The 19,484-nt window shown below is 41.4% G+C and overlaps 1 protein-coding gene across 5 annotated transcripts in view; it reads left to right on the top strand.

Moving 5' to 3' along the window:
• The first annotated feature begins 4,233 nt into the window (after nucleotides 1-4,233).
• CWF19L1 (CWF19 like cell cycle control factor 1) overlaps nucleotides 4,234-19,484 on the top strand; it is a 36,004-nt gene continuing 20,753 nt past the window's right edge. The window contains exons 1-6 of one of the 5 annotated variants that reach the window (XM_049855223.1): nucleotides 4,272-4,422; nucleotides 9,794-9,878; nucleotides 11,587-11,665; nucleotides 12,205-12,306; nucleotides 15,168-15,382; nucleotides 17,371-17,489. In XM_049855223.1, coding sequence (XP_049711180.1) covers nucleotides 4,400-4,422; nucleotides 9,794-9,878; nucleotides 11,587-11,665; nucleotides 12,205-12,306; nucleotides 15,168-15,382; nucleotides 17,371-17,489 — 623 coding nt within the window. In that variant the 5' untranslated portion in view covers nucleotides 4,272-4,399. Of the gene's footprint in view, nucleotides 4,423-9,793; nucleotides 9,879-11,586; nucleotides 11,666-12,204; nucleotides 12,307-14,033; nucleotides 15,383-17,370; nucleotides 17,490-19,484 lie in introns of those variants that run through there. The other 4 variants (XM_049855227.1, XM_049855224.1, XM_049855225.1 and 1 more) reach the window with 4 other exon arrangements.

The following is a 19,484-nucleotide window of genomic DNA, read 5'->3' as shown; positions in this document are numbered from 1 at the left end:
CTTTTTGGAAATGTGTTAAAGACCAAGATGTGTATGTGTTGGATGAGGAGGTGGGGGCTGCCACTCATAAAATCAAGCATTTTATGAAACATCTTTCTATTTGTGTCTGAGGGGCCAGGGGGTCCTGGGAATCCAGATGTCTTCCTTTCAGACTAAAGACATCAATGATTGGGGGATACTGAATGACCAGTCTGGATTGGAAGACAGGCAGCCTTACCCAGAGTTGGGTGTTAGCAGCTAGGAAGGTGCTTGCGGTTCCCAATTCTACCTCCAAAAGAGTTTTTAATTGTTTCTGTCTGTTGCCACTATCTCTCTTCCAGACCACCATCGTTTATCCTCTGCGCCTCTGGACTGTAGCTGTGGTTTCTCTTCTCAATTATCTCTCCAATCCACTCTCTACGCTGCTGCCAGGGCACTCTTTCTAAAATGTAAACTGGCCACATTATTCCTCCTGCTTGGAATCCTTTACTGTCAGTTGTCTGTCAGTTTGTCATACTGTGGTGGCTTGCATGGTGCTGTGATGCTGGAAGCTATGCCACTGGTATTCCAAATACCAGCAAGGTCACCTATGGGGGACAGGTTTCAGGAGAGCTTCCAGACTAAGACTGGGAAGAAGGACCTGGCTGTCTACTTCTGAAAAAGCTGGCCAGTGAAAACCTTATGGGCAGCAGCAAAATATTGTCTGAAATAGTGTCGGAAGATGAGCACCTCAGGTAAGAAGACACTCAAAATACGACTGCGGAAGAGCTGCCTCCTCAAGGTAGAGTCGACCGTAATGACGAGGATGGAGTAAAGGTTTTGGGACCTTCATTTGCTGATGTGGCACGACTTAAAATGAGAAGAAACAGCTGCAAACATTCATTAATAATCGAAACATGGAACATCCTAAATATAAATCAAAATTGGAAGTAGTCAAAAATGAAATGAAACAATTCAAGACCTATATCTTAGGCATTAGTGAGCTGAAGTGGACAGGTCTTGACCATTTTGGATCAGACCATCGTATGGAAGGAATACACAGAGTCACTGTACCAAAAATAATTGGTTGATGTTCAGCCATTTCAGGAGGTAGCATATGATCAAGAACTGATGGTACTGAAGGAAGAACTCCACACTGCACTGAAGGCATCAGTGAAAAACAAGGCTCTAGGAATTGACGGATTACCAGTTGAGATATTTCAACAAATGGATGTAGCACTGTAAGCGTTCACTCATCTGTGCCAAGAAATTTTGAAGACAGCTGCCTGGCCAACCAATTGGAAGAGATTCATATTTGTGCCCATTCCAAAGAAAAGAGATCCAACAGAACGCTGAAATTATGAAACAGTATCATTAATAACGCACGCAAGTAAAATTTTGCTGAAGATCATTCAAAAATGGTTGCAGCAGTATATTGACAGGGAACTGCCAGAAATTCAAGCCAGATTAGAAGAGGACATGGAATGAGGTATATCATTGTTGATGTCAGATATATCTTGGCTGAAAGCAGAGAATAACAGAAAGATGTTTACCTTGTTTTAGTGACTATGCAAAGGGATTTGACTGTGTGGATCATAACAAATTATGGATAACATTTTGAAGAATGGGGATTCCAGAACACTTAATTGTGCTCATGCAGAATCTGTACATAGACAAAGAGACAGTTGTTCAAACAGAACAATGGGATACTGCATGGTTTAAAATCAGGAAAGGTGTGCATCACAGTTGTATCATTTCACCATACTTATTCAATCTGTGTGTTGAACAAATATTCCAAGAAGCTGGACTGTATGAAGAACACGGTGTTAGGATTGGAGGAAGACTCAACAGCCTGCGATATGCAAATAACATAACCTTGCTTGCTGAAAGTGAAGAGGGCTTGAAGTACTTACTGATGAAGATGAAAGACTACAGCCTTCAGTATGGATTACACCTCAACTTAGAACAAAAATCCTCACAACTGGACCGATAACATGATAAACAGAGAAAAGATTGAAGTTGTAAAGGATTTCAGTTTACTTGGATCCACAATCAATGCTTATGGAAGCAGCAGTCAAGAAATCAAACAACGTATTGCATTGGGCAAATCTGCTGCAAAAGACCTCTTTAAAGTGTTAAAAAGCAAAGATATCACTTTGAGGACTAAGGTGTGCCTGACCCAAGCCATGGTATTTTCAATTGCATCATATGCATGTGAAAGCTGGACAATGAATAAGGAAGACCAAAGAGTTGATGTCTTTGAATTATGAGGTTGGCGAAGAATATTGAATATATCATGGACTGCCAAAAGAAGGAACAAATCTGTCTTGGAAGAAATACAGCCAGAATGCTCTTTAGAAGTGAGGATGGTGAGACTTTGTCTCATGTACTTTGGACATGTTATCAGGAGGGATCAGCCCCTGGAGAAGGACATCATGCTTGGTAAAGTAGAGGGCAGCAAAAAAAAAAAAAGGAAGACCCTCAACGAGATGAATTGATACAGTGGTTGCAACAATGTGTTCAAACATAGCAACCATTGTGAGGATGGCACAGGACAGGGCAGTGTTTGGTTCCACTGTACACAGGATCACTGTGAATTGGAACGACTTGACCATATCTAACAAGAAGAGAATCCTTTAGGGACTTCTCATTTTCTCTTTGAATAAACCTCTTCTTTCCTAGCATGCATACCAAACCAAATCTACTGCCGTCGGGTCGATTCCGAGTCATAGTGACCCTATCGGACAGAATAGAACTGCCCCAAAGAGTTTCCAGGGTGCGCCTGGTGGATTTGAACTGCTGACCGTTTGGTTAGCAGCTGTAGCACTTAACCACTACACCACCAGGGTTTCCAGCATGCGTACAGGGCCCCATTTTTTTCCCCTTTAATTTCATCTCCTATACTTGTACTGCATTCAGCTACCTTAAATTTGCATGGATGAGTTTTCATAAACTTGATTTTAGAATAGCTTGACAGAAAAGTTGCAAAGATAATACAAAATTCCTCCTCCTGGAATTATTACCTGCCCATGTTTGGCAAACTTCTACTCTTCTTGTAGAAGCGTAGATAGGTAATTGCAGATAATTCAGTCTTGCTGTCACTCCTGAGCAGTACCATGTTACCCAAAAAGTAGAAAAAAACGGGTTCTTAGGGGACCAACAAAGCAGGAGCTTCAATATTTGTGAGGCAAGAAACTTGGTAGTTCCCAAAAAAGTATTGCAGAAGTTGTAGGAAAATCAAAACTTTGTGGATCTTCCTTAAATTTATGTTTTAATTAATTTTTTAAAATTACCTGGATGCCCTTGGTGAGTCTTCCTGCCCTTCAGTTGTTAGGAAACTCCTTTGTTTCCATGTACTCTTACATACCGTTGTCTCCTATCAACAGGCCTGAACGGTACTCAAATGTAAATGTCGTGAAAAACAAAACCAAAAAGATAGGAGGATTATTGTAGATTTTTAAAAAGAATCTAGAGAGATCACCAAGGATTCCTGGTGGTGCAACAGTTGTGCTGGGCCGCTAACTGAAAGATTGGTGGTCAGAACCCACCAAGTGGCCTAGTGGGAGAAAGACCTGGTGATCTGCTCCCTTAAAGGTTACAGCCTAGAAAACCCATGGGGGCAGTTCTGCTCTGTCACCTGGGGCCACTATGAGTCAGAATCAATTCCACAGCACCCAACAACAACAGAGATATCACTGAGTGCAAGGGTGAAACTTGATTGGACCTTGAATGAAAACAAATTCTAGCTGTAAAATAAATTTAGAGGAATAAATGGAGAAATTTAAATATAGGCGTGTATCAGGTGATATTATTGAAGTAATGTTAGTTTTTCTTAGGTGTGTTATGTATGTCCTTAGTCTTGACGCACTGAAATATTTGGGAGTGAAGAGTCACGTCTGCAATTTATTTTCAAATGTCAGTGAAAATAAAACGCTTGTGCACCTGGAGATATAGGAACATGTTGACATTTATCGAACTGAGGTGATGGCCATTATTTTTTTTTAAGAAAAATGAGCGTGGAGGAACTCTATCTTCCTCTCTAGACTGACAGGTTGGCTTAAATTAGTGCCCAGCTTTGTGCCGACGACTAACAACTCAGTAATTTCGTTAAATTGCCCGGAATGAAAAATCATAATTAGAACTCTTGTCGACCTTTCCCTCATGGCGATCGTCATAAGTCAAAATCAACTCTCGATGGCAACTAACGACAACAAAGTCCTTTTCTCTTCCTCCCTCCACTGCTGTTCTTCCTTCTTGGTACCTGCTTAAAGCGAAGCCGCCCAGGCGACACTTTTGCCCCTCGGCGCCGTCCGTAGACGCGTGAGCTTTCGGTGGTTGGAGTCTGCTGACGTCTCACTGTACTACGGTCGCGTTTTTCCCTGGAGCGCGGGTTCGGATTCTCGAGTCTCACTGCTTGTCAGAACCCGGGTTATTGGGACCGATGGCTCAGAAGCCGCTGCGCCTGTGAGTAACCCTGAATCGGAAGCTTGTGTTTGTGTGATGGCGGGCGGGGGTCTTTCTCAGGACGGGAAGGGGTGGAGGAGAGGTCGAGAGGGCAGGGGAGCTCCGGGCACATTATTGCCGGGCAGGATCCGGCCTCTTTTCTGGGCCGTTTTCGGCTCCGAGGAGGCGGAAGCTCCCGGCGTCAGGCCTCGTCCGTCTTAGCTCACCATCTCCCCTTCATTTCTTCCCTCACCCCATTTATTGATTGTCCAAATACTCGTAGGTGGGCCCTGGGCCCATTGCTGGGCGCTGGAGACTGTGATGGGCAGGATAGGGCCTCTGCCTTGGCTCACTTTTTTGGGGGGTGCGGGGGAGTTAGGGGGTTTGCGGTGGAGTGAAGAGAGGACTTCATTCAACAAATGTTTATTGAGCAGCTGCATTGTGCCAGGCACTGTGCTAGGCAACGCACAGATGAAGTGCTTGTCTTCATGAAGCTTGTAGTCTAGAGTAACAAATACTAATCAAAGAACCCAAATAAGTGTAAAATTACAGTAGCGATAAATGTCACGAAAAACAGGTTCACCGTTCTGGGAGGGTGCATAATAGGGCTATTTGGCTGAGGAATCAGGGAAGACTTTACTGAGGAAGTGAGGATTGAGCCCTAGTAAATATTTTTGTCTTTATCCTAAAAAAGTCATTGAAAAGTATAAGCACGCCTTGGCCAGATCAACTTTTTTTTGGGAAAGTCATTCCGGTTGCGGTAGTGAGAAATTAGAACCAAAGTGAGGGCAGCTAGGATTCGGTAGAGTGATGGCAGTGGAGAAGTACAGGGGTTAAAGGTTTGTTAAGGAGGTGAAGTCAACAGGGCTTGGTGGTGGTTTAAGGAGCAATGGTGGCTGGGCTGCTGACTGAAAGGTCGAGGTTCGAACCCATCAGCTCAGAGGAAGAAAGATGTGGCAGTCTGCTTCTGTAAAGCTTTGCAGCCTTGGAAACCCTATGGGGGCAATTCTGCTCAGTTCTATAGAGTCACTATCAGTTGAAATCAACTCCGTGGCAGTGGGTTTGGTGATGGTTTGATTGTGAGGGAGAAGGAGCTTATACTGTGGAAACATAGATTTCTGTCTTTCTTCAATGGAGTAGGGAACACTGGAAAAGGGCCCAGATGAGATGATGGATTTTGAGGTGCTCTCATGTACAAACTGGACAGCGGTTCTCCCAGGAGCAATTATAATAGCACGTGACAAACTGCCATGATAGAGGAAATGCAGGAATTGGTGACTGAGAGACTGGAGGACTGCAAATAGCTCCCCAGAAGAGGTGGCGCTCAGAAGACAAGTAAAAAGGCATAGTAGTTTATGACAAGCTTGCTCTGAAACGCTGTATGGGTTTCTTAAAGTTTTGAGAAGGGAGTGACTTCTGAGACTGTCAGGAAGTCTTCAGAGATGTGTAAGGCCTTGAAGTATGGGGAGGGGGGGACTTAGAGTGGGGTGGCATGAGGGGGGATAAAGTGGAGGACATATTAGGAGAGGAAGTTACTCCAGGGAATGGCAGAGGCAGGAGGTGATCAAATCAACAGGAAGGAAGGTTTCTGTTGGGGAAACTTGGAGAAAGCCCTGAAAAGACAAGTCAGGGCTGTGTAGATAGTTGTGGTTCTGCAGGCTGTGGGATCCAGGATGTTAAAGTAATGGCTTTATATAGGATGGATAGAAAGAAGAGGAGGCATTGGAGAAAACAGTGTAATCTCTACTCTGTCCAATACTAGATTCATTATCTTTCTCTCTGATCCTACCTCTGCTATTTCATGGCTGCTCAGCTTTGTAGTCACCTTCTTCTCCTCCTTCTGCCTTATTTCCCACCCTATTTCCCCAGTCCACTTCTTCACCATTCTAAATTTCCCATCTGTTTCTCCTCTGCATCTCCATTTGTTGGCATTCTTCTTGGTATTTTTGCTCGTAGCTTCTTGTTCCTGCAGACCACGTTTAACTCTGTAACCTAAACAAGATCATTTTCTAAAACAAGATATGATCATATCACTCCCCTGCTTGAAAATGTTCAGTGATTTGGGTAATAAGAGCACACCAGAAAGATAGGCTGACAAAATCTCTTTTGCCAGATATTATAAAATGATAATAAAACGATATGCTAAAACTAATTTCAAGATGAGTTCAAAGACGTTAATAAAATGATATAAGTGAAAGAACCACATAAATCAGAATTAGGAGAAATGAGACAATAAAACATGTTCCTTCACAACCTAAGGCCAGTCCACCTTACCAGCCTCAGCTCTTGCCACCTTCCACCTCCTACGTGTGATACACTCACAGATAGTTTAAACAATGCAAATTCATTATTGTGGTGCACGCCCACCGAGGTTGTTCACCAATGGTGATCCCTCTGTAAGTATCACGACCGCCTGATCAGAGCCAGAACACAAGATGCTCCTAGAGCATTAAAAAAAATTAGCACGTGGGAAATAGATAGCAAACACTAAATAGAAATGAATGTTCATTCTTAAATAAAGTTCCATGCTGGAAAGTAAATATTTACTCTTAGATCATGTTACATCCCTGGGCTGGCACATTTTAGTTGTCAGCAGGTTCACTGCTGGTCCAGCTCTCACCCAGCACCCTTGGGACAGCCCTGGGCCAGCATCAGGACAACTCTCAAAGCAGAACTGCTCTGAGGGCAACCCTTACGTGGGGTGCACCCAGGCCCAGCCCCTGAGTGTGCTCTGGGTGGGGTTTCTGCTGCTGCCCAGACCCACTTGTGGCTGTCCTGGTCTGCACCTGGTCTCTGCTGCTTCCAGTTCTCAGCCCACTCCTTTCAGACCGCTCTGCTGCCACTTCTCTGTTCAGCAGATGTCAGCTTCTCCTCTCTTCCAGCTTCTGCCTTTGTTTCTCTCAGCTCTGCTGTCTACTGGATCCAGCGTTTCTGCCGTTGCTGGTGCTGGTCTCTTCTTTTTTTTTTAAATTGTGCTTTAAGTAAAAGTTTACAGCTCAAGTTAATTTTTCGTTCAAAAATTTATACACATACTGTTTTGTGACATTGGTTGCTGATCTCTTCTGAAGAGTCTCCAATCTCTTATACTGCCTCTATCCTGGGACAAGATTAGGGGAGGGGAAGGTTGTTCTTCAGCAGATCTTCCCCATCCCCAGCAGGACTTTGAACTAGTTCATTCTGGTTTGACCCCCTGCTGAGAATTTCCATTTCCACTCCAGATATACTAAATCGGAATCTGCATTTTAACAGGATCCCCAGGTGATTGTTATCTATACATTTTAACAAGTTCCCTCCAGGTGATTCTTATGTATACATAATAACCCGCTGCTGTAGAGTCAATTTTATTGGCCTCACCACTGGCCTCCTGAGGCTTAGTGCGCATTGGGCCCCAGGTGATTCCTCTTAGTCAGGTTGGCCCCTATTCATTGGCCTCAGGTGTGGGCCTACTGTCAGAACCAGGACCAAAAAGCCACAAATTATCCTGTGCAAAGGGGTCCATACCTCACACTACCCCAAAACACTTTGCATATACCTCCTGTTATAGTCCTTTTTATACAAATTTATAACGATTAAAGTTTCTCTGTCTCCCTGATTATGAGCTCTTTGGGGATTAAACTGAGCCTTACTCCTCTTTGTGCTTCTAATGTATTCTTATTTTAATTTTTTAAAAATAGTTCATTGCATTTTAATGTGCATACAATAAACTGCACATATTTAAAGTGTACAAATTCATACATTTTTATGTATGTATACACCCAAGAAACCATCACTACAATCAAGACAGTGAACACATTCATCACCTCCAAAAGTTTCTTTTTTAAAAAAATTTATTGTGCATTAGCTGAAAGTTTACAGAGGAAATTAATTTTCCATTTGATAGTGTGTACTTGAGGTGTTCCACAACATTGGCCCCACTCCCCACAATGTGTCAGCACCTTCCCTATCTCTGTCCTAGGTTTCCTACTTTCTTTCATCCTGATTTTCTACCCCTTCCTGCCTTTTCATCTTTGCTTTTGGGCAGTTGTTGCCGTTTTGAACTTGTATAGTTGATTGTTCTAAGGAATACGCTCCTCCTGGATGTCATTGTTCACTTTATGGGGCTGTCTATGGTTTGGCTGAAAGGTGGTCTCTAGGAATGGCTTCAGTTCCAGTTCAGAAGGGTGTCTTAGGGCCATAGTCTTGGGGGTTCCTCCAGTCGCTATCTGACCAGTAAGGCTGGTCTTTTTTGTAAATTTGATTATTTGTTTCTACAATTTTCTCCTGCTCTGTTGTGATCCCAGCCAGAGTGGTCAGTAGTGGTAGCTGGGCACCATCTAGTTCTTCTGGTCTCGGGGTCATGTAGGCAGTGGTTCCTGTGGTCCATTAGTCCTTTGGACTAATTGCTCGCTGGAGTCTTTGGTTTTCTCCACTCTCCTTTGCTCCAGATGGGAAGAGACCAATAGTTGTCTTAGATGGCAGCTCCCAAGCTTTTAAGATCCCAGATGCTACTAACCCACCGAAATAGGATACAGAACTTTGTCTTCATGAACTATGTTGTGCCAATTGACGTAGGTGTCCCCTGAGTCTATGGTCCTTCACCCTCAAGCCTAGGAACTTCATCCTGCGAGGTGTTTGATTATGTCTAAGAAGTTGCCCTGACTGTGGCCCTTGCATGCTCTATTGTTGATAGATAAGCAACACCTACATTCTAAGATATTCTTAGCATGTTGTCGTTGGTTCCCATCAAGCTGATTCAGATTTGTAGTGACCCTGTGTGTGCAGAGTAGAGATATTCCTTAGGGTTTTAACGTCTGTGACCTTTCAGAAGCAGATCGCCAGGCCTGTCTTTTGAGGTGCCTCTGGGTGGGTTTAAATCACCAGCCTTTTAGTTAGTAGTTGAGCGCTTAACGATTTGCATCACCCAGGGCCTCCTGTTCTTAATGTAGTACATGGCATGTTGTAAGTGTCCAGTACATGTTTGCTAATGGATGACTGAAGCCCTGTGCCAAGATAGTGGCAATGGAAATAAAAAGGATGGAATGAATATGAAAGATGTTTGGGAAAAGGGATTGATGGGACTTGGTGACAAGATGGGAGATTTTTGACTTTTGGTGACCAAGTTTGCAAAAGACCCATCCACAGAACTTGGGAAGTAAGAAGGAGTTGGCTCCATTTTGGAGGAAATGATAAGCTAAGTTTTAGTTGTGATGAGTTGGAGGGGTTGGTGAGAACTTCAAGTGGAGCTGCCAGCAGTCAATAATAGTTTATATGCACTGAACCTCCCAGGTAACCCCAGAGAGACTGGATCACATGTTTCCCTGATCCAGGAAGATTAGTACATATGAAACCTGGCAGGCCTGTTTGTGTTTCCTGATTTGCCTTAATGTTTGTCTGTTGTATTTCTTGTTTGCAGCTTGGCTTGTGGAGATGTTGAAGGAAAGTTTGATGTTTTATTTAATAGAGTTCGAGCAATTCAGAAGAAAAGTGGAAATTTTGATGTAAGATGTTTCTTTTTACTGAATTTAATTTTACTACAGTAGCCAAAGGAGCCCTGGTGGCCCAGTGGTTACATTGTTCTACTGCTAACCGAAAGGTTGGTGATTCGAAGCCACTGGCGGCTCTGCAGGAGAAAGACGTGCAGGCTGGTACCTTACAGATTTACAGCCTTGGAAGCCCTGTGGGGTTGCTGTGAGTCGGAATCAACTGACAGCAGTGCGTTTGGTTTTGGGTATTATAGTCAAACGTACTAAAATAAAATTTGGGCTCCTTTATTGATTTCTTGATTGAATATATACTTTCCTTTTTTGTTAGATTGAGTTCCTTTCCTCAGCTGGGGAATGGTGGGCAGCGGGAGACTTTTTTTACTGCAGACCTTCTTGTACTTTTTGAATTTGAATCTCGCTATTTTATTGTTGTTCAAAAAACTAAAAACAGACTAGCAAAACCTCCCTAGGTCATTCTAACCAGTTGGATTTCAGAAGCACACATCTATTTCAGCAGACTATGGAGTGGATTAAGTCAGGTAACATGTGCAAGGGCTGTACAAACTATCCAGTTGCTGTCTAGTTGATTCCGACTCTGTGGCAACCCCATGTGTGTCAGAATAGAACTGCTCCATGGGGTTTTCAGTGGCTGATTTTTTGGAAGTAGATCCCCAGGCCTTTCTTCCAAGGTGCCTTCGAGTGGACTTGATCTGCCACCATTGGTTAGCAGCCAAGCATGTTAATTGTTTGCACCTCCCAGAGACTAAAGAACTGTATATAAATGTTATATATGGTTGTCAGCTAGATTGTAAACTCCTTAGAGTACAGAAGAGTGTTCTAGATATGGGAATGATTTTTTCACTAGGTTAAAGACTGAGTAAAGACAACAGGCAGGAAATATAAGGAGCCTTGGTGGCACAGTGGTTAAATGCTTGGCTGCTAACTGAAAGTCCAGTGGTTCAAACCCATCTGACACTCTGCGGAAGAAAGATGTGGCAGTCTGCTTCCGTAAAGATTATAGTCTTGGAAACGCTATGGGGCAGTTCTACTCTGTTCTGTAGGGTCCCTGTGAGCTGAAATCGACTTGATGGCCTGTGTACAACAGAACAAAACACTGCCTGGTCCTGTGCCATCCCACAGTCATTGTTATGCTTGAGCCCATTGTTGTAGCCTCTGTGTCAGTCCATCTTGATGAGGATCTTCCTCTTTTTCGCTAACCCTCTACTTTACCAAGCATCATGCCCTTCTCCAGGGACTGATCTCTGCTGATAACACGTCCAAAATATGTGAGTTATCCCTAAGGGGATCTAATATTTTAGTTTCATATTTCATAGAGGGATTCTTTAAAAGCCTAGCTTCCCATCACTGTATGCTACAAGGAAGGAGAGGGATGATAGAAAGAGGCATGGAGTGGCAGAGTGGGACAGAGAATACATGAGGACCACTCAAATACTAGCTTCTTTTGAAAGTTCCCTTCTCTCACCCTCTCCCCCCATCCCCAACTTGAATTTGACAACCGGTGGACAAAAGTTAATAATTTATAGAATCAGAGTAACTACTACAGTTGCTGCTAAAACATTGTGTATTGAAATTCTGCAAACTGATTTAAGAATAAAAACCTGGTTTGAGACCATAGAGTAAGATAATTAGGTGAATGTTACTATCAATTATGTACTGTTTGAAGTTAAAAATCTCATATATCTGTTTAAAAAACTCATTTTAGCTGCTGTTGTGTGTAGGAAATTTCTTTGGGTCCACCCCAAGTGCCGAATGGGAGGAATATAAGACTGGCGTGAAGAAAGGTATAGAAATGATTTTTATTTAATATATGATTTTTAACAAAGTTTCCAAGGCTACATTTGTTGCTGGGTTATTTTTTACTACATGTGTTAATAACATAAGAAATTCCTCTTTGAGCTCTGCATTGAGCTGGGAAGAATAAAAAAAAAAAAATTATGCATAATCCAAATGTTCACATTTTGAATTTGGTTGGATTTAGTTGTAGAATACTCTTCTAAGCAGACAAACTGAGTAAATGTAACCATATGTGTTCTTTCCTTTTTCCAGTTCTAGTGTTTTTATTTAGCGTCTGTGTTTTCCTAATTATACATTGACCATCCTCTTTAATATGTCACTTTATTGGCCTAGTGATACTATTTAATGGTCAGATCACAAGGCTGGGCATAGGATATCCTGAAGCAGTGAGCATGTTCCATATATTGGATTGCTGTGAGGGGGAACGCACAGACTCTTTACTTTCGCTGTGAGTCGATGGGGAAGCATTTCTCAAGTTCCAAAACATCTGGTAACTATATGGTGTCATGTCTGTTTCCCTCACTAGCTCCTATTCAGACATATGTGCTGGGTGCAAATAACCAGGAAACAGTAAAATACTTCCAAGATGCTGATGGGTGTGAATTAGCTGAAAACATTACTTATCTGGGTACGTTGATATTTTTTGTGCTTGTGACATTAACGCCATTACTGCCTGAGAAAATGGGGTAAGTAGATTCTTTTCCAAAGTCTGTGCCCTTAGGACTATGAAATTTTTCCATTCTTGTCTCCCCTACCTCCCCCAAATCTTGTGTCCCCACAACCCATCATACACTCTTTTAGCCAACTAAAGTGATAAACTCCTTGACTATGTATATAGGGTACTTAGAGTATAAATTATATTCAAATAAAGGAAATTCCATGTATATGTAACCTTGTCAAGATTATATATAACCTTGCTAGACATACAGCTTACTTATTAGACTCCTAACTAGCTATAGCTCTGTGCCTCACTATAAAGTCTTGGCAAGTTTTTAGTTCATGCTGATACTTGGGGTGTTTTTGTTTCTTTTTTACTCCCTTTGTCTTTTCTTCTGGTTCCAGGTCTACTCTTCAAATCCAGTTTAAATTTGTTCCCTCCATCACCCCCTGAATCTCTTTTAGTGGTTCTTTTAATGTCTAGCTGTTTTAAAAACCACTGTCACATTTGCTTCTGTTTTCCCCCCACCTGCTGTCCTACTGCTTTTTGGGTTATTCGACTCATTTTTTCTAAAATGGCTCCACTGCTTCACATTTCCTCTTTGCTGGTCTCTCATTTCTCTAGACAGCTTCCACATTTCCTTTGCTGTAAATGCCTCCCTCCTCCTTCAGTACTCCATTTTAACCTTTATCCTCTACATCTGGTTATGGCCTTCATGTGATCAATCTCGCTTCAATCATTTGGGGCTCCTTTAAGCAAAAAATTGGGAGAGGGATTTTTGTTTGCTTTTTTTTTTTAAATTGTGCTTTAAGTGAAAGCTTACAGTTCAAATTAGTTTCTCGTAAAAAAATTTATACACATATTATTATGTGACCCTATTTGCTTTCCCTGTAATGTGGCAGCACACTCCTCCTTTCCACCCCAGATTTCCCATGTCCATTCGTCCAGCTCCTGTCCATTTTTGCCTTCTCATCTCTTCTTTGCTTTTTTTTTAAACCACAGTTATGAGGTGTACATTTGAAATCCTTTGGTTATAGATTTTGTTTTTAAGATTGAGAAATTTTTTTTTATTGTTGTTGAGACTATACACAGCAAAACATACACCAGTTCAGCCATTTCTACGTGTACCATTCAGTGACATTAATTATATTCTTCAAGTTGTACAACTACTCTTACCCTCCTTTTCTGAATTGTTCTTCCTACGTTAACATAAATGCACTGTTTTCTAAGGTTCCTGTCTAATCTTTGGAGCTGCTGTTGTCACTTTGATCCCATATAGATCTTAAAAGAGCATAATGCTTAAGACAGACATTTTTTTGCAACTTACTCTAAACTATTATTTGATTTTAAGGAGACTTCAGGGAATATTTTTGGTTTAAGTTTTAAAGATTATCTCAGGGCAATAGTTTCAGGGGAACCCAGAAAGTCTAGAGTCCATGAGAATTTGGAATTATGTTCTGTATTTTCCTCCTTTTGATCAGGACTCTTCTGTAGAATCTTTGATCAAAATTTGTTGTAGATCTTGACACAAGCCTGATTTACGGCAATTATGAGTCTAGTTACTAGATGAGGATTAAGAGCACTGCTGTAGATATCTGGCATCCATTTTACCATATGAATTTAGTGCCAGGAATAAAAAGAGCAGCCTGGGTACTTAGGTTATTTTTGTGAAATAGACTTTTTGAGATCCAATGTTGAGGTTGAAGTGCTGACAGAACATTGAATGTATAGTTGGAAGTGATAGTTCTTCGTAGAGTATATAGCCAAGATTAATATTGAAGAGCATAGGCTTTGGGGAGTTGGTCCCATGAGGATGAAAAATAAAGCTGAGGAGGGGATGAAATTATTAAGGAAGAAATAAAAGGGAAGCCAGTGACTGATAGTACCTTGGGGTACATCTTCATCTAGCGGGGAAGCACAGAAAGGTGACGGCGATTAGAAGAGTGTTTGGAGAGGTCAAGATATTAAGTCATAGAATCTAAGGGAAGAGAGCATCATTTTAGAAGAGATCATTGGCAATTATGGGGTAATCAGTGACCTTCAAGAGAGTGGTAGGAGAGGGAAACAAGATTGCAGTGAGTGAAGGAAGTGGGTTAATTAAGAGGTAAAGCACTTAGAAAATGCAGACTACTCTTTTTAGAGTTTGAAACAAAACAGGAGGAAATTCCTTTGTTAGTATGTGTGTTCATTTTGGATGGGGAGTCCCAAGCTGATTCCATTTTCTGCAGTTTCATTTACAGCAAAGGAAAGAGCCAGTTGAGAAGATACTCAATAGATGAAAGAGAGCTGAGAATTGATGGAGCACAGTCTTAGAGGGAACAGGAAGGAACAGAATCAAGGAGATAACTTTGGAAGAGAGTAGGCTCTAATTTCTCCCAAACAACTGCTTCTTCCAGATGTTTCCACCCACTGGGAAGTTGCTGCCTGCCGGAGAGTACATCTTTTCTGGGTTGTAGTGTCCTCAGAACTGCGACTGTTTGTCCTTTTCCTCATCACATCTCCCTCTGTCCAGGTGTCTGGGTTTCTTTTAGTCAATTCGAGTTTCCACTTTTCAATAATTTTTGAAAGGCTCCTGCGGTAAACAGACTGGCCTGTAATGGCATGCCAGGTGGGAAGTGCATCTCTTACTGACTGAATAGAAACACTGTTGTAGCTGTCCACTTTATTCTTAGCAGCCAGAAGTGGGGCTACTGGAGAGTTTACCCTCATTCAGGAGTGTAGACTGGCAGGGAGGTAGGAGAGTTGTGGCAAGGGGAGTGGGATTTATCACCATAATGACAGTTTTTCCCCACTGTTTTGACTAAAACTTCTCAATTTTCCTTTCAATGCAGGTCGTAAAGGTGTCTTCACTGGAACCTCGGGGTTGCAGATTGTGTACCTCAGTGGGACAGAGTCCTTAAATGAGCCGGTCCCAGGTTACAGTTTTAGTCCCAAGGATGTGTCTTCCCTGAGAACAATGCTGTGCTCAGCACCCCGGTTTAAGGGTGTCGATATCTTGCTCACATCCCCATGGCCCAAGTATGTGGGGAACTTTGGGAATTCTTCTGTGAGTAGTGCTTATTCTGTTGGCATTTGTAAAAGCAAATTGCATTGGTTTAATTTGGGCTCCCCCCGCCACCCACCTTCATATTGAGTATTTTAGCTCTTGGTATCTTTCAGTAGAAATCTTTTGTGACTTTTTTCAGGAGACTAGAAGCTGTTTTAACTGACCAAAGCAAAAAGTCAGTCTTAAAGAAGCATGATCCACAGATGAAATTGCTGAAATCTTAATTATGAATGAATGGGTCTTTATATTCTCTGCTAAAAGTGCCTTCTCTGAAGCCTCCTCTTAAGAATATATTTTGGGGGTTCACTAAGTTTCAGTGAAAAGATTTACAGCTAGTGGCAGCTCTGCAGTTGTATTTCCCCTCTTCCAGATGGTAGCTTTTTGGCTATCAAGATAGTTAAAAAAATTGAGTCATTAAGGGATTGAGGAGATTGATCTAAATGTGGGAAACAAGGTGTTGAAAACTTGGTACTTCTCTAATGAGAAAGCTTTAATGTTGGGATGCACTGGAACTCACCATTGTATTTGATCTTAGTATTTTTGTAAGTAATCTGGAAGAGGGTGTACCCCATGTTGGTGGGTGACACCTATCATGGGGAGTGAAATACTATATTGATAGAAATAAGCCTAAGGAAGATCATGAAAGTTTGTGGTAGGGCAGAAAGCATCTGTTGAGCTTCAGTGAAGGAAAATGTAAGAATGCATTTAGGTACAAGAAATCTCAATGAATGGACTCAGAGTTATCAGTAATGATGCAGAAAATGAACCTATAGATCACTTCCTGCCAACTTCAGCACAATGTGTCTATGACCAAAAAGGCCAACAAGATACCTGGCATTGTCAAGGAGGATATTGAAAGCAGAAGGAACAGTGCTATCTTCCCCTTCCACAAACCCATGATTATTACTCGCCTAGAATTTTTTTTTTTTTAGAATAAATACAAGGGGTAGTGCTGGCTGTGGTACAGAGAAGATACTGCCAAACTAGGGAAGATCCAGAGAAGGGCTAGTAAAGTGGTGCTGGAAGGGAGAAAGAGTACAGGTGATGCTCTGTAAGGAAGGATGAGAAAAATGAGGCTCTTTTATTGGGTTGGGGATAGGGCTAAAAGAGGATTTTGATTAAAGTTTATAAATAATCATAAAAGATATTCATGGGGAGAAAACAGAATAATTCACCAGTTCCTAAGGTAGTATAACTAACCTCGAGGCCAATTCCTTGCCCTTCAGCAGAAATCTGAAGGAGGCAAACATGAGACAAAAGGAAGGTACTGCTTTACTTAATAGAAAACAAAGTTTGGTAATTTCTTTATTTTCAGCTAATACGTTTTCTTAAAATAGAGTTGTAAATAATGTTATTGATGAGAACCCCCATAACAAGTCTAACTTTTGACAAGCTTTATTTTACAAAGGGCAGTTGTGCCCTTGTACAAACCATACCTTCCTTGACTGAAGCAAATAAAGAATTACGTGCTTAATGTCATTAAAAAAAAAAAAAAAGTTATTAGGTCCTTGAATATTCCATACCAAATATTCTGTATGATCCTAGGGGCCCTGAAGGCTAGTTTTTAATTGTTGTTTTCTGCATTGACCATGACTATCAGCATTGTTATAGGTATGCTACAAAGGTATGGTATGCTATATGTATGCTACAAAGCAAATTCTAGATAGAAGCACAGTCTGTGGGCTCCACAGAGAGCTTACTTCCCCCAAAAAGCATTAATAAACCATCTTTTGGGGACTAATATGGAGGAATTACCTTACCCTTTAACCTCTGGCTTCCAACAATTGTTCCTTTTTCTATGTTCATACTAGTCCAGTTCCCCTTTTGTGTTTGAGATTTCTCTGATTGCTATAAGTATTCAATTCAATGTGTAAATCCCAGTGCCCACATTTGTATCCACATATAAATTTCAAAGACATTTCAAAGTGTTTTGGTATTTCTCAATAACTAGTACGCTTGTTATGGATGACCGAGTTTCTATTCAATAGGGAGAAATAGATACCAAAAAGTGTGGCTCCGCTTTGGTTTCCAGTCTTGCTACAGCCTTGAAACCAAGATACCATTTTGTTGCTTTGGAAAAGACCTATTACGAGAGGCTTCCATATCGGTGAGTAGCATTTCATTCTTTTTGACTTCTTGAAGAATTTGCCTTGATCTTCTGTGTAAACCTCTCTTGTTCATTTTTGGGCATATAAGATCTTGGTTCCTTTTGGCTACTCAGGCATTGAAATGACTGACTGAAGTCATTCAGCTTCTCTGAGTTTGGTTCCAAATTTGAAAGTCAAGTGTTTAGATTGTGAAAGTTCGAGGGGTTGAGGTAACCCAAACCAAAGCCCACTTCCATCGAGTCAATTTCGGCTCGTAGAGACCCTATAGGACAGAACAGAACTGCCCCACAGGGTTTCCAAGGCTGTGAATCTTTATGGAAGCAGGCTGCCACATCATTCTCCCATGGAGTGGCTGGTGGGTTGAACCGCAAACCTTTGGTTAGTAGCTGAGCGTTTTAACCACTGTGCCACCAGGGCTCCTTTCTGAGGTAACAGTACCGTTTAATCATAGCTTTATGTAGCGCATTAGGTCCTGCTTTGATCAGGTCACACTGGCACTCTGTACAGTCTTGAAAACTCAAGTTCTTAGTATAATCGCTTTGGAAGTATTTCAGTTTGGGAACTTTTAACAATTTTTTTTTAAGTTTAAGTTTGGAGGTGGAGTATTCTTAGGATGTATTGCAGAGAAAAGTAAACCAGTGTTTTATAGATAATAGAGTTAAGTAAAGTTAACTCTGAATTATCTTCACTGATAAAGGGCATCGGTAATCGCTAAAATAAAAAAACCAAAAACCCATTGCTGTTGAGTTGATTCCGACTCATAGCAACCCTATAGGACAGAGTAGAACTGCCCCATAGGGTTTCCAAGTAGCACCTGGTGGATATGAACTGCCAACCTTTTGGTTATCAGCTGAAGCTCTTAACCACTATGCCACCAGGGTTTCCACCACTAAAATAATTTAAAATAAAAAACTTTTTTCCCTTTTTGTTCTTTTTTACAAAATACATGTGTTTGTTGCCAAAAGTTTAAAAATATAAATGAGCAAAAAAAAGAAAGGAAAAGTAACACCCTCTACCCCCTATAATCTCATAGCCTAAAATAATCATAGATAATACAGGTTCTGCTGTGTCTGTATATATGCATTCCAGAAAAACCTCCTGTTCTCTAAACCCAAAAAGCATGTACTAAAAACAGAGCTTATGGGGAAAATAGGATTGGCACAAGCCACTCAAAACCTGTGTAACTTTTAAGGACCTGAATGCACATTTCTCCAAAAAAGATATACAGATGGCCAGTAGGCACACGCGAAGATGCTCCCATCTTTAGGCATTAAACCAAAGCCAATCCCATTGCCGTCAAGTCCATTCCAACTGACAGTGACTGTGTAGGACACAGTAGAACCGCCCCATAGGATTTCCAAGGCTATAATCTTTACAAGAGCAAACTGCCACATCTTTCTCCTGTGGAGTAACAGGAGGGTTCAAACCGCTGACCTTTTGGTTAGTAACCGAGCACTTTAACCACTGCACCATCAGGACTCCTAAAGGAGACTAACATGTGGTTGTAATAGAGGCATTAATTAGAGGCCTGATAAGTTCAAGGTTAACCTGTTGCCATTGAGTTGATTCCCATTTGTAGTGACACTATGGGACAGAATAGAACTGCCCCATAGGGTTTCCAAGGCGGTAATCTTTATGGAAGCAGACTGCTACATCTTTCTTCTGTGGAGCAGCTGGTGGGTTCGAACCACTGACCTTTTGGTTAGCAGCCCAGCACTTAACCATTGTACCACTAAGGCTGCTTTCTTTAGCCATTACCGAAATGCAAATCAAAACCACAATCATATCCCTTCATATCCACCAGAATGGCTATAATCAAAAAGGCAGATAATAGCAAGTGTTGTTGAGCATGTGGAAAAATTGGAACTCTCATACACTGTTGGTGGACATGTAAAATAGTGCAGCTATTTCCATGAGAAATGTAAACACCTATCTACACAAAAACTTGTACTTAAATAATCATAGCAGCATTATTCATAATTATCAAAAAATGG

Source organism: Elephas maximus, chromosome 16 (genome assembly GCF_024166365.1).
Source record: "Elephas maximus indicus isolate mEleMax1 chromosome 16, mEleMax1 primary haplotype, whole genome shotgun sequence".
NCBI classification, from domain to species: Eukaryota; Metazoa; Chordata; class Mammalia; order Proboscidea; family Elephantidae; genus Elephas; species Elephas maximus.
Note: the sequence above shows the minus strand (reverse complement) of the source record. Positions and strands in the feature narration are given on the sequence as shown.